Raw genomic sequence first — 26,264 nt, 5'->3', positions numbered from 1 at the left:
TGGGGATCAAAACAAAATCCCAAGTTCCAGGGCACCTGGGTGGCTCAGTCAGTTGAGCATCCGACTCTTGATTTCGACCTGTGATCTCAGGGTTGTGGGTTTGGGCCCTGCATCAGGCTCTGCTCTCAGAACGGAGTCTGCTTGTCCTTCTCCCTCTGCTCCTTCCCCTATTCGCACATGCTATCTCTAAAATAAATAAAATCTTAAAAAAATAAATAAAAGCCCAAGTTCCTAGAAATTATACAGAGAGAAATGAAAGCACTGAGGGTTCTCCTGAACCATGAAGTACAACCCTTCCATCCTAACAGGAAAAAAGTTGCATGAACGTTAAATTCCTCGAGGTGTACTCATTCATTCTACACATACATTCTATTTATATTGAGGACCTATTGTGGGGTCAGGTACTGTTTTGCATTCTGGGGACCTAAAGAGGAGACAAAAATTCCCACCCGAAGGGGCTCATATTCTAGTGGTGGGGAGAGGAGGGGGGTTAGAAACAACTAGGCAAAAAATAAGAGAGGGGAACCTGCAGAGTAGGAAGATCATCCCTTCCACGTACACACCAAGGCTGCAACTACATATAGCGCAACTCACTTGGAGAATGACCTGATGACTAGCAAAAATCTCTTCCGCTGCTTGAAGATACAGAGAAAAAGCCACATTGAGAAGGGCAGGAGGGGCAAGTAAGGAGCCAAATGCTTAGCAGGTGGGAGGAACAGTACATGTACAGATGTCTTCCTTGGGGAGGGAAGGGTTCAAACCCCACATCGGGCACTCCTGCCCCAGCCCTGGGGATTTGTTCAGGGAAGATGGGCCACACACACCACCTGCCACCCCCCTCCCCATAACTCTTTCTTTGAAACTCTAGGGACTTTGAAAATCAGCAGGGCTTAACTAGGGGAAAGCCAAAGGGCTATAGGAAACTAGAACTTTGTTCTTTAAAGGGCCCTTCCATTATAAGAGTCCCAGAAGGAGAGAGAGAAAGGAGCAGAACTTAAAAAAACAATACCTGCAAACTTCCCTAACCTGGGGAAGGAAACACATCCAGTTCCAGGAAGCAAACTACTGAACACAAAGAGGTCCACGGCAAGACAAATAATTAAAATGCCAAAAATTAAAGAGAGATAAATCTTAAAAGCAGCAAGAGAGGAGGGGAAAATGGTGGTGGAGTAGGAGGACCCTAGGCTCACCCATGACTACAACTAGATAATTACCATATCATCTTAAATGAAGAAAATCAAACTCCAGAAATCAAACTGGAGACTGACAGAACAAACCACAACTAAAGGAAGAGAAGAGGCCACATTGAAGAAGGTAGAGAGGTAGCTTGGGAGAGAAACTGATCGTGGCTGCCACGGGCACACAGAAGGGCAAGAGACAAACTGGCACGCAGGGGAGAACATGGGGAAAATGAATTCCCATAGCAACTGGCTTGGGAATGAGAGGGCCCACATATTGTCTGGTCTTACCACCAGTGGGGCCTAGAGCCTGGAGTTTTCAAGGTTGCGTGCTTGGCTCAGGGAGACCTCAGAGAACATTGGGCTGCTCTTGGAGAAAAGCCAGGGCAAACAGCCAGTGGACATGCAATGTGGCCACAGTGATCTGCAGAGCACCTGGGGCACACAGTAGGGAGGTTAGTTGCTCACTTTGGAGTGTGTCCCAGAGAGGCAGCATTCGTGGAGAGATCCCTCTGGGAACAAAGGCACTTTGGGTACCATTTCTCTCCCCCACACCTTACCTTAAGCATAGGGCCATCTGCAGGACCCAGTACAGTGCCAACACTCACTACCCCCCTGCTTAGACCAAGCTCTGCCCCACCCCCACGCTTTGGTGGAACTGTTCATCCCAATCAGCTTCCCTCAGTCACAGCACTGCAGGCCCCCTCCCTCAGAACACTGGCCCAAACCCTGCCCACCACAAAACTCACACTCTGGGAGTTTTGCAGAGTTCTAGTGGCCGTGGCAACAGTTCTCATTTCAGAAGCAGACCAGAGCTTAGCTAGTTAAAACTCACCATATTCAGGCCAGGGTCCAATACTGCCCATAATTAGCCTAAGAGAGCCACTGCAGGTGACTGGCCTGAAGGACAGAGTGGCCATGACACAATAACAGAGCATACACAGCACACATTAGAGACAGTCCCAGAAGTGCCAGGCTCTGGGGAAATGGTACAATACACTGGAGGGCACGACAGGACCTCTTCTTCGTAAAGCCATTACCCTCAAGAACAGGTGATGTAGCTGTCATTCCTAACACAGAGAAACAGACCCGAAGACTTAGATAAAATGCAAAGACAGAGGAATTTATTCCAAATGAAAGAACAGATAAGGCCATGACCTGAGATACAAGCAAAACACACATAAGTAACATGACTGATGGAGAATTTAAACCAATGATCAGAAAGATACTTGCTGGACTTGAGAAAAGAGTACAGGACATCAGTGAGACTATTAACAGAGAGAAGGAGTAATATACCAGAGTTAAAGGGCCTAATAAACAGGGTGAGAAAACGCTTGATGGAGTGAACAGCAAGATGGAAGAAACAGAGAAACAAATTGATGACCTAGAATACAGAGTAATGGAAAGTAATCAAGCTGAACAAGGAGAGAAAAAGAATCATGCAAAATGAGAATAACTTAGGGAACTCAGTGACTCCATCAAACCTAACATTTGTATTGTAGGAATCCCAGAAGAAGAGAGGAAAAAAAAGAGATCAAAGATTTTATTTAAAGGATAGCTTAAAACTTTCCTAATCTGGAATGGAAACAGATACCTAGATCCAGGAGGCACAGAGAACCCCCAACAAAATCAACAAAAGCAGATCCACACCAAGACATAATGTAATTAAAATAACAAAATAGAGTAATAAAAAATATTAAAAGCAGCAAGACAAAAGAAGTCAATAACTTACAAGGGAAACCTCATAAGGCTATATCAGTTAAAACTCACATAAAAATAAAAATCAGGCTATCAGGATTTTTCAGCAGACACTTTCCAAGCCAGAAATACATGGCATGATGTATTCAAAGTGCTGAATGGGGAAAACTAGCAGCCAAGAATACTCTATCCAGCAAGGCTACCTTTCAGAATAGAAGGAGAGATAAAGAGTTTTCCAGACAGGGCGCCTGGGTGGCTCAGTGGGTTAAAAGCCTCTGCCTACGGCTCAGGTCACGATCTTGGGTTCCTGGGATCCGGGCCTGCTCTGCTCAGCAGGGAGCCTGCTTCCCCCTCTCTCTGCCTGCCTCTGCCTAGTTGTGATCTGTCAAGTAAATAAATAAAATCTTTAAAAAAAAAAAGTTTCCCAGACAAACAAAGGGAGTTCATGACCAGTAAACCGGCTCCACAACAAACATTAAAGGGGACTGTTTGAGTGAAAAGGAAAGAAATGAGAGTATAAGGTAGAACACACAGGAGTAGTCAAAATGAACATTCCAATAAAAAGATCAGTTAAGGAACTCACAAAATAAAAGGATGTAAAATCTGATACCATATACCTAAACTACAGGGAGGCAGGGAATAAAGATGGTTTCAACTTAAACAACTACCAACTTAATATAGACTGCTAAATGCAGATGTTAAATACAAATCTAATGTAACCATATATCAAAGAGCCATCAATAAACATGCAAAATAAAGAGAAAGAAATCCCACTATATCACTAAAGAAAACCAGCAAACTATGAAAGGGAGAAATACAAGAAAGGGTCAGAGAAAAACTTCAGAAACAACCCAAAAATGCAATAAAATGGCAATAAATACACATTTATCAATAATTACTTCCAATGTAAATGGATTCAACACTGCTATCAAAAGACACAGGGGGACAGAATGGATTAAAAACAAACAAACAAACAAACAAGACCCATCTATATTCTGCCTTTAAGAGACTCATTTTAAATCTAAAGTCACCAGTGCTCGCTTCGGCAGCACATATACTAAAATCTAAAGTCACCGGCAGATTGAAAGCCAGGGTCTGTAGAAACATCTCTCATGCAAATGGATGTCAAAAGAAAGCCTGAGTAGCAATACTTATATTGGACAAAATAGACTTTAAAACAAAGACTGTAACAAGAGACAAAGAAAAGCACTATATAATGATGAACAGGACAATTCAACAAGAAGATGTAACAACTGTAGTTATTTATGCACCCCACACTGGAGCACCCAAATACATAAAATAGTTAATAAAAAACTTCAAGGAACTAATCAATAATATTACAAATATAGTAGAGGACATTAGCACCCTACTTACATCAATGGACAGATCATTTAAACAGAAAATCAACAAGGAAATAATGGCTTTGAATGATACCCTGGACCACGTGGATTTAACAGATATATTCAGAACATTCCACCCTACAACAGCAGAATACACATTCTTTTCAAGTGCACATGGAACATTGTCCAGAACAGGACACATATTAGGCCAAAAAAGAAACTGCAAAAATTCAAAAAGATCAACATCATATCATGCATCTGAACACAAAGGCCAGCATTACTCGTGATAAAAAGCCCTCTAAAGGTAGGTCCAGAGGGAACATACCTCAACATAAGAAAAGCCTTATATGAAAAACCCACAGCTAATATCATACTCAATGGGGAAAAACTGACAGCCTTCCCCCTAAGGTCAGGAACAAGACAAGGATATCCACTGTCACCACTTTTATTCAACACAGTACTAGAAGTCCTAGCCACAGTACTCAGACAACAAAAAGAAACAAAAGGCATTCATATCAGTAAGGAAGTAAAACTTCCACTATTTGCAGATGACAAGATACTCTACATAGAAAACCTGAGAGACTCCACCAAAAAACTGCTGGAACTGATAATGAATGCAGTAAAGTCACAGCATACAAAATCCACATACAGAAATCTGTTGAATTTCTATATGCCAATAACAAAGCAGCAGAATTTTTTTTTGCATTTACAACTGCACCCAAAATAATAATGTACTTAAGAATAAATATAATCTAAGAGGTGAAAGACTTGTGCTCTGTACAAGACTTATACACAAAGAAATGGAAAGACATTCCCTGTTTATGGACTGAAAGAACAAATATTGTTAAAATATCTACTAGCCAAAGCAACGCACACTTTTAATGCAATCCCTGTCAAAATACAAACAGCATTTTTTTTTTTACAGAACTAGAACAAACAATCCTAAAACTTATATGGAACCACAAAAGACCCTAAATAGCCAAAGCAATCTTGAAAAGGAAAAGCTAAGCTGAAGGCATTATAATTCTGGACTTCAAGTTATATTACAAAGCTGTAATGATCAAAACAATATGGTACTAGCACAAAAACAGACACAGATCAACAGAACAGAATAGAAAACCCAGAAATAAACCCACAATTATATGCAATTATATGGTCAATTAATCTGTGACAAGGCAGGAAAGAATATCCAATGGGAAAAGCACAGTCTCTTCAACAAACAGTGTTAGGAAAACTAGAGAGCAACATGTAAAAGAATTAAACCGGACAGCTTACTCACATCATACAAAAATAAATTCAAAATGGATTAAAGACCTAAATGTGAGATCTGAAACCAAAAAAGTCCTAGAAGAACACAGGCAGTAACCTCTTTAACATCGGCTATAGCAACATCTTTCTAGATGTGTCTCCTGAAGTAAAGGAAACAAAAGCAAAAATAAACTATTGGCCAAAATTAACAAGACAGTAAACAATGTGTGTTGGAGAGGATGTGGAGAAAGGGGAACCCTATTACACTGTTAGTGGGAATGCAAGTTGGTGCAGCCACTTGGGAAAACAGTGTGGAGATTCCTTAAGAAATTAAAAATAGAGCTTCCCTATGACCCTGCAATTGCGCTACTGGGTATTTACCCCAAAGATACAGATGTAGTGAAAAGAAGGGCCATTTGTACCCCAATGTTCATAGCAGCAATGGCCACGGTTGCCAAACTGTGGAAAGAACCAAGATGTCCTTCAATGGACGAATGGGTAAAGAAGATGTGGTCCATATACACTATGGAGTATTATGTCCCCATCAGAAAGGATGAATACCCAACTTTTGCATCAACATGGACAGGCCTGAAAGAGATTATGCTGAGTGAAATAAATCAAGCAGAGAAAGTCAATTATCATATGGTTTCACTTATTTGTGGAGCATAAGAAATAACATAGGGGACATGGCGAGATGGAGAGGAGAAGGGAGTTGAGGGAAATTGGAGGGGGAGATGAACCATGAGAGACTATGGACTCTGAAAAACAATCTGAGGGTTTTGAAGGCTGGCGGGGGATGGGGAGTTGGGTGAGCCTGGTGGTGGGTATTGTGGAGGGCATGTATTGCATGGAGCACTGGGTGTTGTGCATAAACAATGAATTCTGGTACACTGAAAAGAAATTTAAAAAATTTAAAAAAATTAAAATTAAAAAAATAAAAAGATAAAAAAATAAACTATTGGGACTTCATTGAAATAAAAAGCTTCTACGCAGTGAAGGAAACAATCAATTAATCTAAAAGGCAATCTACAGATGGGAGAATATATTTGCAAATGATAGAGCCAATTAAGAGTTAGTATCCAAAATATATAAGGAACTTATAAAACCTAACACCTCGAACACAAATAATCCAATTTAAAAATGGGCAGAAAATATGAACAGACACTTCTCCAAAGAAAACATATAGATGGCCAACAGACACATGAAAAGACACTCAACATCACTCATCATCAGGGAAATTCAAATCAAAAGTACAATGAGATATCACCTCAAACTCCTCAGAATGGCTAAAATCAACAACACAAAAAACAAGAGGTATTGGTGAGATGTGGAGGAAAAGAACCTTTGTTGCACAGTTGGGAATGCAAACTGGTATAGCCACTCTGGAAAACAGGATGGAGAGTCCTCAAAAAGTTAAAAATAGAACTACCTCAGTTGCAGTTGCTCTACTGGGTATTTACCCAAAGAATATCAAAACACTGGGGGGCCTGGGTGGCTCAGTCAGTTAAACACCTGACTTCAGTTCAGGTCATGATTTCAGGGTCCTGGGATTAAGCCCTTCATCAGGCTCCCCACTCAGTTGGAAGTCTACTTGTCCCTCTCCAACTCTCCCTCCCCCAGCTTGTACTCTCTCTTTTTCTCAAATAAATAAAATCTTAAAAAAAAATCAAAACACTAATGCAAAGGGATAAATGCACTCCAATGTTTATAACAGCACTATGTATAAGAGCCAAGATTTATGAATGGATAAAAAAGATGTGGTATACACACACACAGACACACACACATACATACATACAATGGAATATTATTCAGCCATAACAAAGAATGAAATTTTGGGCCCATGGGTGGTTCAATCAGTTAAACATCTGCCTTCAGCTCAGGTCATGATTCCAGGATGCCTGCTTGATGGAGAGTTTGTTCCTCCCTCTCCCACCTCCTGCCCCTATTCATGCTCTCTTTCTCACTCTCACTCTCTCAAATAAATAAATAAATAAAAATAAAAAATAAAGAATGAAATCTTGCCATTTGCAATGGCATTGATGGAGCTGAAGTGTATAATGCCAAATGGAATAGCTCAGTCAGAAAAAGATAAATTTGATATTATTTCACTCATATGAATACAAATGAGCAAAGAGAGGAATAAAAGAGACAAACAAAGAAACAGACTCTTAACTATAGAGGACAAACTGATGATTACCAGGGGAGAGAGGATGGGTTAAATAGGCAATGGAGATTAGTCTCTACTTGTGAGGACCACTGGGAAACTAAATTAAAAACCTTTTAAAGGAAAAAAAAAAACAAAAAAACAAAACAAAAAAAAAAAAACAGGCAGCAAGAGAAAAGCAACCAGTTACCTACAAGAGAAACCCCACAAGGTCATCATCTGATTTTTTTAGCAGGAACTTTGCATTCCCAAAGCGGGTAGCATGATATATTCAAAGTGCTGAAAGGAAAAAACCATCAACCAACAATATTGTACCCAGAAGGGCCATCATTCAGAATTGAAGGAGAGATAAATTTTCCCAAACAAAAGTTAAAAAAGTTTATCACCACTAACTGGTCTTACAAGAAATGTTAAAATGACTTAAGTGGAAAAGCCAAAACTTTAGTAAAAATTTATGAAAACTAAAACTCACACTGGCAAAAGCAAACACATAGTAAAGGTAGCAGATCAATCACTTATAAAATTTGTATGAAGGTAAAAGACAAAAGTAGTAAAATCAATTATATCTACAATAATTAGTTCAGGGATACGCAAAATAAAAAGATGTAAAATGTAACACCAAATACATAAAATATGGAGAAGGGGGGTATAAATTTATTACTTTTAGAATATGTTTGAACTTAAGCGAACATCAACTTAAAATAGACTCCTGTATACATAGGATGCTATACATAAACCTCATGGCAACCACAAACCAAAAACCCCTAATAAATACACAAAAAATAAAGAGAAGGAAATCTAAGCTAACACTGAAGAAAATCGTCAAATCACAGGAGAAGGGAGCAAAAAAAGAAGAACGGGGACAAACCACAAAAATAAATAAATAAAACAAGTAACAAATGGCAATAAGTACATACCTATCAATAACTACTTTAAATGTAAGTGGATTAAATGTTCTAGTCAAAAGACATAGGGTGACTGAATAGATGGGGGGTGGGGGGGACCCATCTATATGTTGCTAGAAGAGACTCACTTCAGACCTAAAGAAACAGACTGAAAGTGAAGAGAAGGAAAAAGATACTCCATGCAAATGAATCCAAAGAAAGCTGGGTAGTAATACTTATATCAGAAAAAATAGACTTTAAAACAAAAACTATAACAAGAGACAAATAAGGCATTATATAATGTAAAAAAAACTTGTGGGCTTAATAACAATTGTAAATATGCACCCAACATAGAAGTACCTAAATATATGAAGCAAATACTAATAGATAAAAAGGGAGAAACTAACAGTAATGCAATAATACTAGGGGACACCCCACTTCCATCTAAGAGGAAAGTTTATAGCAACACAGGCCTACCTTAAAGAATAAGAAAAATCTCAATCTAATCTTACACCTAAACAAATAGAAACAGAAGAACAAATCTTAAAGTCAGTAGAAGGAAGGAAATAATAAAGATCAGAGTTGAAAAAATGGAGACTAAGAAAACAATAGAAAGGATCAATGAAACTAAGAGCTAGTTCTCTAAAAAGATGAACAAAACTGATAAAACACTAGACACTCAAAGAAAAAAGGAGGACCCAAAATCAAAAATGAAAAAGAAGTTACAACTGACACCACAGAAATACAAAACATTACAAAACACTACTACAAAAAATTATATGCCAACATGTTGGACAACCTGGAGGAAACAGGTAAATACCTAGAAACACACAATCTTCCAAAACTGAGAAGGGAAGAAAAAGATAATTTGAACAGACCAATTATTCATAATAAATTGAATCAGTAATCAAAAATCTCCCAACAAACCAAAGTCTAGAACCAGCTGGCTTCACAAGTGAATTCTACCAAACATATAAAATAGAGTTAATACATACCCTCCAACTCTTCCAAAAAAGTTGAAGAAGAAGGAATGCTTCCAAATTCATTCTACAAGGCCAGCATTAACCTGATACCAAAAAGAAAAACACTATGAAAAAAGAAAATTACAAACCAATATCCTTCATGAACATGATGCAAAAATCCTCAACAAACTAGTAGAAAACTGAATTCAACAATACATTAAAATGATTATTCACCATGATCAAGTGAGATTTATTTCAAGTATGCAGGGATAGTTCGATATCCACAAATCAACCCACATGATACATCACGTCAACAAAAATGATTAAAAAATCATATGATCATCTGGATGGTAGAAAAAGCATTTGATAAAATTCAGCATCCATTCATGATAAAAACTCTCAACAATGTGGGGAGAGAGGGAACATACCCCAGTAAAATAAAGGCTATATATGAAAAACCCACAGCTAATATCATACTCAAGGGTAAAAAGCTGAAAGCTTCTCCTCTAAGATCAGAAATGAGACAAGGATATCCACACTCACCACTTCTATTTAATATAGTACTAGAAGCCCTAGATGCAGTAATCAGTCAAGAAAAAGAAATAAAAGGCATCCAATTGGTAAGGAAGAAATAAAGCTGTCACTATTTGCAAATGACCTAATGCTATATATATAGAAATCCTCATGACTCCACCAGAAATTTAGAATAAATGAATTCAGTGAAGTTGTAAGACACAAAATTAATATACAGAAATATGTTGCATTTCTATACACTAACAATGAATTGTAAGAGAAATTACAAAAACAATCTCATTTATAATAGTACCAAGAACAATGAAACACTTAGGAATAAATTTAACCAAGGAGGTGAAAGGTCTGTACTCTGAAAACTATAAGACATTATTAAAGAAATTGAAGATGATACAAATGAAAAGATATGCCATGCTCACATATTGGAAGAATTAATATTGTTAAAATGTCCAATACTACCCAAAGCAATCTATAGGTTCAGGGCAATCCCTATCAAAATATTAAAAGCATTTTTCATAGAACTAGAACGAATAATCCTAAAATTGGTATGGAACTCCAAAAGTCCCCAAATAGTGAAAACAATCTTGAGAAAGAAGAACAGGGGTGCCTGGGTAGCTCAGTGGGTTTAAAGCCTCTGTCTTCCACTCAGGTCATGATCCCAAGGTCCTGGGATCGAGCCCCACATCGGGCTCTCCACTCAGCAGGGAGCCTGTTTTCTCCTCTCTCTCTGCCTGCCTCTCTGCCTACTTGTGATTGCTGATCTCTGTCAAAAAAATAAATAAAATCTTTAAAAAAAAAAAAAGAGAAAGAACAACAAAGCTGGAGGTATCACAATAATCACAATATTAGATTTCAAACTATAATACAGAGCTATAGTCATGAAAACAGTATGGAACTGACACAAATAGACACAGATCGATGGAACAGAATAGAGAGCCCCAAAATAAACTGTACTTACATGGTCAATCTACAACAAAGGAGGCAAGAATATACAACAGGAAAAAGTCTCTTAAATGAATGGTACTGGGAAAGATGGACAGCTACACACAAAAGAATGAAACCAGACCATTTTCCTATACTATCCACAAAAATAAAATTGATAAAAGCCCTAAATGCAAGAGCTGAAAGAGTAAAATTCCTAAAAGAAAATATAAGCAAGTAATACTCTTAAAGATTAACCTAACAGTATTGTTTCGAATATATCTCCTCAGACAAGGGCAACAAAAGCAAAAATAAACAAGTGGGACTATATCAAAACAAAGAAAACAAACAACAAAACAAAAAACATTCTACAGAATGGGAGAAGATATTTGCAAATAATATAGTTAGTAAGGATTAACATCCAAAATATATTTAAAAACCCATACAACTCAATGCCAAAAAAAACAAACAATGGAATTTAAAAATGGACGGAGAATCTGAATAGATGTTTTTCCCCCAATAAAAAAGACATACAGATGACTGACACATGAAAAGAACCTCATCATCTAATCATCAGGAAAATGCAAATCAAAACCATAGTGAGATATCACCTGACATCTGTCAGAATGGCTAGTATCAAAAACATAAGAAATAACAAGTGTTGGCAAGGACATAGATAAAAGTGGACCCTCTTGTACTGCTGGTCTATTGTTGGGAATGTACATTTGGTGCAGCCACTTTGGAAAACAGCATGGGGGTTCCTCAAAACATTAAAAAGACAAATAACATACGATCTAGTTAATGTGAATGTTAATTCTCTCCTGGGTACTTGCCCAAACAAAACAAAAACATTAATTTGAAAAGATATATGCTTCCCTATGTTTCTTTCTTTCTTTTTTTTTTTTAAGATTTTTTTTTCTTTTTTTTTTTTTTTATTTGACAGAGATCACAAGTAGGCAGAGTGGCAGGCAGAGAGAGAGAGAGAGAGAGGAGGAAGCAGGCTCCCTGCTGAGCAGAGAGCCCGATGCGGGATTCGATCCCAGGACCCTGAGATCATGACCTGAGCCGAAGGCAGCGGCCCAACCCACTGAGCCACCCAGGCGCCCCACTTCCCTATGTTTCTTACAGCATTATTTACAATAGCCAAGATGTGGAAGGAACTTAAGTATGGACAGATGAATGAATAAAGAACACATTGCGTACACAAACACAAACACACACACACAGACATACTCTAGAATATTACTTAGCCATAAAAAAGAATGAAATCCTGCCATTTGTGACATGGATAGACCTAAAAGGTGTTATGCGAGGTGAAATAAGACAGAGAAACACAAATACCAAATGATTTCACCTATACGTGAAATCTAAAAGACCAAACAAACAAAATAGAAAACGGACTCCTAAATCCAGAGAACAAAGTGGTGGCTGCAAGAAGGAAGGGGAATTAGAAGATAAGTGAAATAGGCAAAGGGAATTAAGAGAAACAAAATTCCAGTTATAAAATAAGTAAGATTTTAATTTATTGTAAATAAAATGGGGTGTAAGTACAGCATGGTGAATGCAGCCAATAATATTGTAATAATTTTGTATGGTGACAGACGGTAACTATACTTACTATGGTGAGCATTTTATAATGTATGTAAATGTCAAGTTACTATATTATACACCTGAAACTAATGTAATATTGCATAACAACTATACTTCAATTAAAAGCAAGTAATTTTTAAAAAGGAAATAAAGGACTTCTCTGCAGTAAAAATTAAAAAAAAAAAAAAAAAACAAGATGATCAGATTGTGTTAAGTGGCCTGAAGGAAATGAATAGGGCCATATAACTGACAAGGAGAGACAGGGAACTACTTTCAGGTCATCAGAGAAACAAACAACTGAGCAGCCATTCAGGGGAGAACAGAAGAAAATGTATGGTGGACACAAATCTGATATGAGAAAGAACTTGGTGTAATGGAGGAACAGAGGGAAGCCAGGGTGATTATACGGTCAATATTGAGGAGTGAAGCTGGAAACAGAGGCAAGCCTAATAATGAAGGACCTTGGAGAGCACCACAGGGAAAGCCAGAAAGGGCTTTAGTAGGAATGATCTAGGTATACAGTTTCCATATTTTTAAGCTCGTTCATGTGGCTGTGGAGAACCAACTGTAGGAGGAAAGAATGGAAAGGCTCAGCATGTAATTCAGGTGAAAGTGAAGGAGGCTTAAACCTAGTAGCAGAGGAAATGTAGCACTGACACAAAAGAGAGGAGCCCCAAGAAGAAACCCTAAGCAACTGAGTAAACTTCGTTCAATTTGCCAAGGTGGGAGAGACATTTATTCTCCCACCTTAAATAACAACAATGAAAAAAGGAAAAACATATATAAAAAACAGGTTTTAAATCTTGGATAATAGAGAGTATAGGAAAAAGGAATTAAATGAATTGAGCCCCATGACTACCCCAGATTACTGCTTAGATGCCATTTCTAGGCTGCAGTTCAGGAAGGGGGAACCCAAACTGAACCAAGCAGTCTTGCTGTGTTGAGGAGACAAAGTTAAGAATTTGGAAAGATCAACACAGCTGGAATTTGCAAAACAGAGTACAGGAAAGAAGACAGCTGCATAGAGAGGACAGTTCCAAAAAAACATGTAGAAGATTCCTTTCAAGTCCTTAGGTAAGTACTGATCAGCACAATACTAGTTGTTGGGAAATACCAAACAACAGGGAAAGAACTACCAAAAAGAAGTGGCAGAGAAATTCTGAGCTGGGAATAGTTTGTGTTCCCACGGTCCAACTGGAGAAACCTCATATAATAAACAGGACATTGGGTTGAATACTCGGGAGGCTATTGCTTCAGTAGGGGAGAAAAGGAGCCCTGACTACAGGCTGCTTCAAAGCAAGACTTGAAATGATCAAACCGTTTCTGAGTAACTTGACTGTACTCCAAAACAAAGCTCAAGAAGATTTAAAAGAATACACATATGTACACAAAAACCCAACATCCAACAGTATAAAACTCACATTCAATTTAAAAATTACCAGGCATGCAAAGTAGCAGGAAAATATTATCCAAAACAAGAAAAATCAAGCATTAAAAACAAACCCCAAAATAACACAGATGTTAACTCTTTTAATGTCCCTATTTACTATTCCTATGGTAAATACATTCATTGTGTTAAACAAGGTAGAGAAAAGAAATAGTATATTAAGGAGAGACATGAAAGATTTTTTAAAAATCATATTTCCACAAGCAAAAATACATTACTTATGGTTAACAGCAAATTAGTGCAGAAGAATAAGTTGGTGAACTTGAAGGCACGGCAACAGAAATTATCCAAAATTCAACGCAGAAAAAGAAGACGGGAAATGTACAAAAACATCAGTATGCTGTGGGACAACTTTGAGCAGACTAACATACATGTAAATTGGAGTCCCAGAAGGAGGTAGGAGAGAGTGGGGTAAAGAAAACTTATTTTAGGAAATTTTCCTTAAAAATGCTGTTAGCCTTTTTTAGGAAAAAATGTTAGCTAACAGCCCAAAATAAACTATATAAATCCACAAGTCCAATAAGTGCAACTAACTCCCAGCACAAAAATCATGAAGAACACTACACCAAAGTACAAATTTGATGATTAAAAAATCTTAAAAGCAGCAGAGATTTAAAAAGATAAGAACGACAGCAGACTTCTCACCAGAAACAACGCAGTTCAGAAGGCAGTGGAGCAACACCTTTAAAACTAGAGTTTTAGACCCAGCAAAGATATCTTTCAAGTACAGATTCAAAAAATCTTTCTCCACAAGGTGGGCCTGTACACCTTGCTAAAAGGATTTTGGATTTTTATCTTCAAAGTAATTGTAAGCAACTAACAGATTCTAAATGATGAGACCTGCATTTTCAGGAAGACACATTAGCTTTCTGTGAAGAACAGACTGGGCTAGGGGGACAGGGGGTAATACATATGTAAGAGCAAAGGCAGCATAAACTTGTTCCCCAAAACAATGAATGCTGACATTGACTGGGGTCGTAGAAGTGGGTATGGAGAACAGTGGGCTGATTAGAAAAATATCTAGAAGATAGTTATTCAAAGACTTGGTGCCTGGATGTGAGGCTGAAGGAAGAGGAAGGAATCAAGAATGATTCCTGTTTCCAACATGAGCAACTGTACTTCTATATAATTTTACCCACCTGAAAAAATAATTTAAACCAATTATACACTATCAGACCTCTAACTGAAACAACCTATAAGAGTAAACTATTCTAAATGCTGCATTTAAACTAAACAGTTCACTGGGTAAAAGCTGCAGATAAAAACCAAACAGCACTTTTTTGTAGCAGAAAAAGCTACAGGCATGAGCTTTGTTCATCTGAAATTTGCACTGAGCTCAGTCTTGCATGGACACAGTTGCTATTGTTGCTTATGGAAAATAGTAAAAGCATGATTTCTTGGAGTCATCTGATGAGATCCTGAAGTGCCTTTACAGAAGAGTTGCTTCTACAGGCAAATCACTATATTGGGGCTGTACATTTAAAAGAAATTATAACTCTCATGCAGCATTTAAAAATGGCTGCAAATTTTTAGTAATCCCTCCTAGTTCAGCAACTTTGCTAACCTATTTTTCTATGTTCACAGTTAGGAATCCACTGGTGAAAGATTTTTTAAAGGTCTTAAATAGTAACAACAAATGTTTGTTGTGGATTTACAAAGGGCTACGCACTATATGCTAAGTACCTTCCATGATAATTGCATTCAACCTTAAAAACTCTATTAGGTAGTAGTTATTCCCATTTAACAGATGCACAGAGGTTAAGTAATTTGCCTTAGATTATGAAGCCAGTAAATTGCAGAGCCAAGGGCATGAACCCAGATAGGTCTGACCTCAATCCCTGGACTCTTGGAAAATTCATCTTTAAACTTCAGAAATCTTCCTGCACATTAGGATACATATAATTGATACACTGATTTTGTGTGGGTACATACTTTATGGATAATACCTAAGTTTCTAAATTATTTCCTTCTAAAAATTCACAAAATGAAGGGGAATAAAAGTACACTTATCATGTAATGAGCACTGACTAGAATATAGAATTGTTGAAACATCATCTTGTAGGCCTAAAAATAATATAACACTGTAGATTAATTCTATTTCAACAAAATAAGATAAAATAAAAATTCATACAATCTTATCATTAAAATGTTCAGACTTTCAGGGCACCTGGGTGGCTCAGTGGGTTAAGCCGCTGCCTTCGGCTCAGGTCATGATCTCAGGGTCCTGGGATCGAGTCCCGCATCGGGCTCTCTGCTCAGCAGGGAGCCTGCTTCCTCCTCTCTCTCTCTGCCTGCCTCTCTGCCTACTTGTGATCTCTCTCTGTCAAATATATAAATAAAATCTTTAAAAAAAAAAATTCAGACTTTCAATTTGCTTCAAGAGATTCTTCGAAGCAGAGAGCTTAAAGAGCAAGAATTGTATGTAGGTTACGAGAGTTTTCATTAACATACGTATATGCATGTGTGTGTAACAGGGAATGATGATGAGAGAACCCAAATCATCAAAAGCATAACTTGGCTGAGTATAGACACTAAGGAACTGAAAGTAAACCGACGGTTGGGTATCTTGAGTCATACAATGAACTATCCATGCCTTACTTAGCACTGTGATAGGCAACAGCTCAGAGGATTTATGTGGAAACCATGTTGTGTGACGGACATGAATGAGTACACATACACTTAACACATCTCTGGCTGAATTACACGGCACATTATATGCATGTCTCTTTCCCCAAAAACTATGCAGTTATGGGGATTAACTTCAAAACTGTAAGTGAATTAAAATTTTCTCCACAGTTAACAGAAACTCACAGGTTAAAAGGTTATTTTTGTTTTCTGCAACAGCAACAAAAAAAAAGCCTAGAAACTGAAATTCTCCAAGAAAATTCTTTATTTGGGTTCAACCTAAAATAGTTTAAATTTGATATCTCTTTGTTAGAGAAAAGAAATCTCCAATTGTATAGACTTAATAGAAAAGTACTGAATTTGCCATTTCCAAGAGAAGATATTTTTTGCATGCGTTGGGCATCTACCACAGTAACCCAAAAGACTACTTGCAGTAAATTACTATAAGTGTCACAGCTCTGAATCTGAAATGCCCAAAATCAATTTCCTAACTTAGAAAGTTGTCCTTCTTACCATAACGCATGATCTGACTATTCATAATGTTTGAAAACCATGAAAATACAATTTTTGGCATGTGCACCGCGCTGGTAAAGGATTTGTTCCTCTGAAAACACCATTTGTAAGATTAAGCAGAGCAGAGGGCACCTCTGTGTGTGAACAAGCAGGTAGGTGTCTCATGGTTTCTGAAAGTCCTCTCCTTCCTTAATGGGCCAGTACTGATGCCAGCAAGGGGAGAGTCCAGGCACATGGCTCAGCTTATGACTTAATTTTCCACAGCTAAGAAAAGAAAATCACCAAAATTGGTTAGTTTGAAAACCAACAGTTGGGGTTTACAAGTCTACTTACATGATAATGAACCAAGAACCCTTTACATAAGAAGAACAATAGCAACCACAGAACACCATAGAGAAACATGAACAATTCCCAGGGTCAAAAATGACACACTGAAGTTCGTGGGTCTTGGGTTTTCATTCATTCTGCCACTGTGTACATCCCTAGATGAGAGAACAGCCATCCCGCAGCCCATGCTATTAGACTGACATGAGATTCAAACTTGACTTTGTGTTCTATTCAAGAGCACAGTCTATTTCACTCGTGTCAAATGAGGAAACCTAAGCTAAGAAGCCTGTGCACCACCATCAAAATGTCTATTTTACCTCAAGAGTTCTTATTCCAATCTCTCTCTTTCTCTCTCTCTCTCTCTCTCTCTCACACACACACACAGGGTGAAAAGCAAGGATTATTATATTTGGTCATTTTTAAGACTAAGCAGATGCTACAGAGTACTGGTCTCACTTACTCTTATATTAAATCCTAGAAGATCACTTATAACACCTGAGACAGCAGAAAGGATAACGACTCGTGTGATATTGTAGATTAAGGGATTCATTGTCAGTCCATAGAGTCTAAATGGTGTGTCCAACTCCTATAAAAACATGAAAGAACGGAGATGAGATCCATGGCCTCTCGATGGCCGCCACTGATTTCTGGGCTGTGTTTTAGGTCTTGGGTGGGGATGACTGCGTCAGGCCATTTCCTTCATGTTCAATAGCTGCATTCAAAAAACCTCTAATGGACTCTCATCTACTTCTCCACTAGCTACGTGATTAAATGTGGGTTTGCGTGGTATGTTATTTGTGATTTTTAAGAAATGTTCAGGGGCGCCTGGGTGGCTCAGTGGGTTAAGCCTCTGCCTTTGGCTCAGGTCATGATCCCAGGGTCCTGGGATCGAGCCCCACATCAGGCTCTCTGCTCAGCGGGAGCCTGCTTCCTCCTCTCTCTCTCTCTGCCTGCCTCTCTGTCCACTTGTGATCTCTGTCAAATAAATAAAAAATAAAATCTTTAAAAAAAAAATAAATAAATAAATGTTTATTTGAAAAATGTGACAGATGTCAGCAATCACCTGAACCTGGGTAATGAGATGAGAAATTTTTTTCTATGTAGTCATTAACCCCAAACTATCAAGTTGGTATTTTGAATGTACACGGCCTGACATCTACCTATTCCTACAGTCCCCTCCAGTAAGTAAAACATTGATTTAAGTGCTAGTAAAAGTGTATCACGGGATATTACTTACTTTCAATAACTTGGTAGACAGCTTTAATACATTATTTACTAGAGTAAGCTGTTCTTTCTTATTCGGCTTTTTCTCCATCTTAAGATATAAATTAATCTAAGAGAAAAAGGAAATATTAAGGCAAATCTCACAAAAAAAGATATATACATACTGCATTAAGTCTGGCAGATTTGAGAGTAATATATTCAAATAAAATACATTTTGAAATTCCTGCAGTTATTTCTACAGAATACATATGTCACATGCCCTACACCCCACCCCAGTCAGTCACATCTGGCAAAGAAAAGCTATTTAGTGGATTTAAAAAAAATATATATATATATAATATGTATGTATAGATATATAAACAAAAAGTATAATACTAATTATAACACAACAATTAACATATGAATTCCTTCAGTTCAAAAGCTCTGTCTTACTCTTTTTGGTGTCTCCCACATAAACTAACATCCTTGGGAAACACAAATGAGAGGTAGGAAGATAGCTGCTGCTTTTCACTTGCTATATTTCCTTATCTTTTCTCTGCTAGGAAATATTCCCCACTATAATTCTAAGGCAAAAAAAGAAAATCTAATGATACCAAATGTTTTTATTTATAACTTATGGATAAACATGAAATCAAAATTAAACAAACAAAACCCCTTTATACTACTCTGTATTTATAAGAAACATTTCCCAGTCTTAAAATCCAGTCACGTACTAAAGAGCAAGCATTTTCGAAACACTGAATGTATTCTACAGCTGATAGAGAAGAAATTCAAGAAGTTTATTAAACATGCTTAAATGACAAGTACTACAGAGATCTAATATTTGATGTGGAATATGTCATTAAAAACATGCTCCATTACCACCAATAAAGATAACTTTATAATATACAAAATACTTCCAATCCATAAGATCTTAATTCTTACAATTCTGGGAACAGGTGGAGATTATTACCCTCATTTCACGAGGAGGAAACACTTACATAGTAGCAGAGTGACTTGTAAGTTCACACAGCTAGAAAGTGCTAAATCTAAACTCAACCCTCAATCTTCCACACAGACTTTATTATTGCCATCTCTAACCATAGCACCAAGTTGACAAGGACCAACCAATACCTGCTCAGTAAGTAATATTGAAACATTGCTGTATTTCTTATTGGTTTCAGACCCCAGTGAAGCAAGACGCAGCAAGAAAAGTAGTAAAGCTGTTTCCCAGATCAAAAATTCCCAATTATAAGCATCATTCAGGAAAGTTTTATGCCCTTGGAGAACCTATACAAAAGACCAAAAAAAGTTAAGTTTTTCATTTGTCTCCAAATCTATGGTTCCCCTCCTTTATTCTAGCAATTTAAAAAGATTTAGAAGTCACCAATATTTTATACTCAACGCAGAAGAGTTTTAATACTCATATAAAGCATTATCTTTTTAACTAATCACTATTTCTTTAAGTTCCTTGATTTTTTCCTTTGCATGAAAGACAGCAAAAGTCTGGGAGTAACAAAGGAGGAAAACATACAACAAGTGAAGTAAGACAAACACATTTCCAGCCTTTTAACTAGTAGTATGCCCACTCATGATTATTTGGTGACCATTTTTCAAAGTATTAAATTTGCATTTATCTGACTAGTAGGGCTTCCTAAAACATGTGGCCCATCCTATTAGTATGACTAGAAAATCCTGAGGATCAATTCTTTACTCCATTCGAGGACATGAATAACAAGAGCAGCAGCAGAAGCTACCAGTTAGCAAATGCCTGTTATGTGCCAAGTTTTCTGTAAAAGTCTTTGGTTGTTTCAAAATTTACTCAAGTCAGCCCAAGGTAAAATGGGATTGATTGAAAAATATACAGAGAACCCTCACTGAAACCAAATGCTGGCCTTCGCAAAACCAGGAGGTCCCAGAGCAGCTCCCTTCTCCATCTCTCTTCCTGGAGGGCCTTTGGGCTCTCATCAACCACTCCTCTTAGCTAATTCTGTTGCCTTGCAAGAACCTCGTTTACTGCACCCCTGACTTTGACTTGCTCCAGTTTTGGCTTATCATAGCACCCCACTGGCCCCACTGACCCCCTACAGACCTTCCTTCTCCAAAGTCCACTGCTGATATCTCAGCTTTTCTATTCTAGTTTTCAAAAGAGGGATACATTTAGCTTAGCCTGGGTAAAGTGTTCACCCCTGCCTGTAACCAGGGGATGAAAGTAACAACTATAGCAAACTAGACCCACCTCTTCACCAGGGTGGTTGGTTTATAGCAGTAGATAACACACAAACCATAGTCAAATGGCTATAAAACCAAACACAAAGAAAAACTCTTAAAACCAGCCAGAGATGCCAGGGGGAGGAGGGTAGGGAGAGGGCGGTGGAGTTATGGACTTTGGGGAAGGTATGTGCTATGAAGTATGTAAACTTGGCGATTCACAGACCTGTACCCCTGGGGCTAATACATTATATGTTAATTTGAAAAATAAAAAATTAAAAAAAAAAAAAAACCAGCCAGAGAAAAAGGACATTACTTTCAAAAGAGCAGCAATAAGACTAACAGCTAACTTCTCAGGATAAAACATGGAAATCAGAAAACAAGAGAATCTTAAAGGTACTGAAAGCAACTGGCAACCTAGAAATGTATTCTCAGCAAAAACATCCTTTAAACATGAAAGTGATAAAAAACATTTTCAAACAAACAAAAACAATTCATTATCAAGCCAATTATGCAAACAGGAGGAAAATAATCCCAGAAAAATACAGAAATGCAAGAACTAATGAAAAGGGTAAATATGTAGGTAAATATAAATGAATAATAAACTACAAAAAATAATAATCTTGTGGGTTTAAAATATATGTAAAATTTAAATGAAGGACACTACTAATGGGTGAATGAGTAAATGAGATAAAGTGTTCTAAGGTCCTAGCATTATCAAGGGAGCAGAAATTAATAATTTATTAGACTAAATAAACTAAGGATGTACGTTGTAATCTCTGAGATCAGTAGTAGTAAAAGAACATATAACAAGTTAACCGAGAGGATTAAATGGAAGACTATAAAATATTAGATTAATAAAAGATGGCAAGAAAGGAAAGAAAAAGAAAAATTAATAAGTAGACTAAATAAGAACTAAACAGTATTTTATACATGGTAATTACATTAAATAATGAGCTAGACAATCTAAAATACTAAGTCTGTGAAGCTGGATTAAGACATAAGCAATCAAAAAAAAAGAAAAAAGGATATGTTGATTACAGGAAACATGACTCAAATATGAAGACAAAATAAATGAAAGGGTGGGCAAAGACAACATGCAAAAACTAACCAAAGGACAGCTGGTGTAGTTAATACCAAACAGAGTAGACTTTAAGTTAAGAAACATTAGATTCAGAGACGTAAGATCATGAAAGATAAAGAACAGCCTGACACTTTTCCAGGTTAAAGGAGACTAAAGAGACAAGATAACTAAATGCACCATGTGGTCTTGGGTTGAGAAAAAGTAATTATGAAGGTCATAAAAGCCATCTTGAAAATATACAAAGTGAAAATTGACAGAAATAAAAGGAATAAAAGAGAAATTCACCATCACAGTAGACTTGAACACACCTCTGGCAATGGCTGACAGAATAAGACCAAAAACATGATTAAGGATGTTGGAGATGCAGGTAACACAACAAATAAATGTGGACTAATTTACATAGAGAGAATGCTGCTCACCCAAACAACAGAACACAAGTTCTTTCAAAGTGCTGATGGGGATTTAATAAAACTGAACATATGTCAGATAATAAAGCAAGCCTCTACAAATTTCAAAGGAGTGAAAACATTCAGAATATGTTCTCTGACCACAGTAGAATTAAGTTAAAACTCAATAAACGGAACAATACAAGCTAAGCCTGTAACTTCTTGTAATGAAGAAAGCAGAGAGGTCCACCCCCACACCCCCCAAAAAGATACAGGGACCTGTTGAAAGGATACAGGAGGGAGCTTCAAGGGTCTCCCACTGGCCAAATCTGGGACAATTTAGCCATCAAAATGCAATAATAGATACATAATAGATTACAATCTATTCGATAAAAATCAGAATGTATGAGTCCATGATGGAAGGAAGGAAGGAAACGAAGAAGAAACAAAGGAAAGGTCAACCATAGGGTAACAACTAACAAACGTGTGGAAGGAAAGATGGAGTCAGAAAAATCACTATTCTGTTACCCTCATGGCATGACAGTTTTATCACCAATCAAAAATTGCCAACTAAAATTAGAGTGATCTTAGAGTCTCAAAGCACTCAGAATTACTTTATTCTCATTTCAAAAAGTAAGGAAAATTAACAAGTATTCAAAATAGCAAAAGAAATTTACATAAATTAAAAACAAAATAAATATTTCAACACAACCATGCTGGTGCCTTGCTCTTGAGAAACAAATTTTCATCATACACACACACACACACACACACGTCTAGAATAGATAGTGAATCTTATTAGAATTTCCGTTCTTCATTAAAACAAATATAAAACTCTTACCTGGGCACAGCAAATGAAAGCAATTGAAAGAGTCAGCAAGAAGACTGAAGATACAACCACATCAACTGAACGCTGCGGACCCCGTCTCTGTGGAATAAGACACATAGGTTAGGATTACAGTTAGAAACAGCAATGGCTCTCACGCCATTCACATACTGAATTTTACTACATGAATGTGAGAAAAAATGTTTATAAGAAGTTTCTGGCATAGGATTTTAATACATTTTGGACATGTTTCACTTGAAGCGCTGAAATTCATTGCTGTTCCAAATTAAGAGTATGAGTGATTCACTGATGTATTTTCAGCTGGAATATTTTCCAAAAAGTCAGAAAAAGATGCAACTTTCAATTTTTGATTCTGCCCTAGGAATTTATTTTGCCTTTTCCCTTTCTAAGCTCTTATTTAGTTACTTCTAACAGCACAGCAGACAGATCACTTCCAGCTTGGTGTCCAGCATGTCTGTCGACCACTGATACAATCCGCCCAGTACACACGACTAACTCCACCACCCACTGACGATCTGCTGCCAGCAATTTCAGTGAGCGGGCTCCCTGCATGTTTTTTCTATGTTAGTCAGGTGAAACTCACCTTTAGAAAGGAACGCAGTGATAACCATATCTTAATGTTCTCCACTTTTTTAAGTCTGAAATGAGGTATTTCGTATTTCCTAGCTTTCCTGGCAGAGGTAATATGGCTGAAGAGTTTTGCAAATAAAAATCTCTAGAAGGGTTTAAAAAAAAATCATAAAGTAAAAGGTACAAATGTGTCTCTGTGTACATATTTATATAATTGCAAGCAATATTCCCCATATATAAAAAATAATAAAGGATGAAATTGATCACTTAGGTCATCAATAGCTCATGGCCCTGTTGCTTCCAAACCACATTCCACTGTAATCTGTGTCTCTATAACATGGTACACTCCTGACATTTTCAAGGAAAATTCTTGGCAGACCTTTGTGAATCCCCAGCTTCTCAAACACAAACATTTACAGGATTCTGGTTTAGTCCCAAATTAAATTTCCATTCATGTTTTTTTGCACATAACACCAATATATCAAGTCCTCAATTCCAAATTCTTATAAGAATTCAACAAATCTATTTCTCACTTGATCATTTTTCACAGAAACATTTTGACTTTGAGGCTAACTACACATGTCATGGGCAAACAAGCACAGAGACACACTGAGATACAGGTGCGATGCGGTCAGCCAGGCTGAGTCCCTGCCTAAGGCATTTACTCCTACACATGAGCTCAGCGAAATGCCAGATTATAACATGTCAATTGTGAATAACCGATACCACGATAACAATCGATACCTCGATTGTTAAACCCACAAATACCAAAAGCCCATTCATCAATCCTTCATTGCCCACATTAACTTTTGGAGAGAGAACAAATCAAGAAAAGAAAATCAACTCAATGAAATATTATATGCAAAAGCAGAGGCAAGAAATTTTACTTAACTCTCTACTGACCTGTTTATACGTTCTCTCTGCCACACACATCATGAAAAAAAAAATCCAAGTAAGACACAATCTTTCAAAAAAATTAATCATAGACAAAATAATGATAGGCGTAACAGGTGGTGCCCCACAAAAAAGAGTCATGATCTCCTCAGCTGAAATGGATTTTAGCTGGTCAAGGCTCTTGTCACGGAAAAGTCGATGTAAGAAAGGAAAAAATGCTAATCCAATGGTGACGACATTTCCCAGCATCTGATAACCTACTCCTTGCTGATATGCATTCACCTGGGAATTAATTTAAAATGTCCAACATTATTACACAGTTAAATGGAGTTACCAAGAAGTATTTACCAAGTACTACTTAGATTATTAAAAACTACATGTTGAGGCGCCTGGGTGGCTCAGTGGGTTAAGCCTCTGCCTTTGGCTCAGGTCCTGATCTCAGCCTATGAAATAGCTGATCATTAAACAGGTTTTTGGAAAGGTTTGAAAAACTCATGAAATCTTACCCTGCTCATGATGATGCCACTTATTTCCAACACAGACATATCCATCTTTTTGCACTCATTCCCTTTCTTTACAGACCTGCTTACAACCCCACATCAGGCTCTCTGCTCAGCAGGGAGCCTGCCTCCCCCTCCCTCTCTGCCTGCCTCTCTGCCTACTTGTGATCTCTGTCTGTCAAATAAATAAATAAATAATATTTAAAAAAAAATACCTGTTTTATAGCCAAAAGAAGTATAAATAAAGATGATTTATCACTCTTTGATTTCATTAAAAATCAGGCTTAAATGAGATAAAGAATATTTGCAGAAGTATACCTGAATAATGATTATGTTCACAGAGAACACTGTAACAGATCTAAAAATATACCCAAGTAAAGATTCTAACTACAACATGAAAAAAATATATATTTGTGCTTCAAAGGCAGAGTCAGTACTTTGGTCACTGAATAGAGCCTATGAAATAGCTGATCATTAAACAGGTTTTTGGAAAGGTTTGAAAAACTCATGAAATCTTACCCTGCTCATGATGATGCCACTTATTTCCAACACAGACATATCCATCTTTTTGCACTCATTCCCTTCCCAGATTATTGCACTAACTCGATCAGAGGCAGGACTTGAGTTCTGAAGCCAGAATAAGTGGTTCTAAAAGAAAAAAAGAAAAAACTCTTTCCATCCACCCTTCTTTCTTTCCTCTGTTGGATCTCTCTCCCCACTGTTCAGTTCTCAGGCCACATTCACAGCGCTGGACCTCATCATTCCATTCTCTCCTTCCGAGAGCTCATCATGCCCATAGCTGCCTCTGTGATGCTCACCTCTGGTCCCTTTTTTCTTCAATAAGCCAATATCTGACCTGGAGTGAGACTAAATGTCTTCTGTGATGATGGGAAGTAGAATTCCATGGTCTGTCAAGGTGGCTTCCCCATCTAAAGGTCTAGAAGTGAGCCTAAGCTTGGTTTACTCATGGCATGCTAAGGAGAAAAGTATTTCTAGAGCAGAGTGACTGTACTGGAGACAGCAGGAAGTTAGGTAGGGGAGCTGCTAATAAGTCTTACATGTTACATGAATGACTGAGGAGTTAAGCCTTTCTCTGGCCTAATCAGGAACATGGAAAAGCATAGAAAACTCAAGAGGA

General features: G+C 37.4%; 1 protein-coding gene across 9 annotated transcripts in view; it reads right to left on the bottom strand.

Annotated features, from left to right (window-relative positions):
* The window catches only part of PHTF1 (putative homeodomain transcription factor 1), a 67,544-nt gene that overhangs the window by 5,801 nt on the left and 35,479 nt on the right, over positions 1–26,264 (bottom strand). For 5 of the 9 annotated variants that reach the window (XR_014299258.1, XR_014299259.1, XR_014299260.1 and 2 more), the window contains 9 exons: positions 25,646–25,774; positions 24,636–24,908; positions 23,746–23,877; positions 23,157–23,243; positions 19,769–19,924; positions 18,669–18,764; positions 17,892–18,017; positions 17,237–17,368; positions 9,511–9,581 (listed from right to left, as the gene is read on the bottom strand). Coding sequence is in view for 3 of the 9 variants with exons in the window: in XM_082685039.1 (XP_082541165.1) it covers positions 17,348–17,368; positions 17,892–18,017; positions 18,669–18,764; positions 19,769–19,924; positions 23,157–23,243; positions 23,746–23,877; positions 24,636–24,908; positions 25,646–25,774 (1,020 nt within the window). In the remaining 6 variants the exon portion in view is untranslated. Of the gene's footprint in view, positions 1–9,510; positions 9,582–16,838; positions 17,369–17,891; positions 18,018–18,668; positions 18,765–19,768; positions 19,925–23,156; positions 23,244–23,745; positions 23,878–24,635; positions 24,909–25,645; positions 25,775–26,264 lie in introns of those variants that run through there. The other 4 variants (XM_082685039.1, XM_082685040.1, XM_082685041.1 and 1 more) reach the window with 2 other exon arrangements.

This window comes from Mustela nivalis, assembly GCF_964662115.1.
Source record: "Mustela nivalis genome assembly, chromosome: 10".
NCBI classification, from domain to species: domain Eukaryota; kingdom Metazoa; phylum Chordata; class Mammalia; order Carnivora; family Mustelidae; genus Mustela; species Mustela nivalis.
Note: the sequence above shows the minus strand (reverse complement) of the source record. Positions and strands in the feature narration are given on the sequence as shown.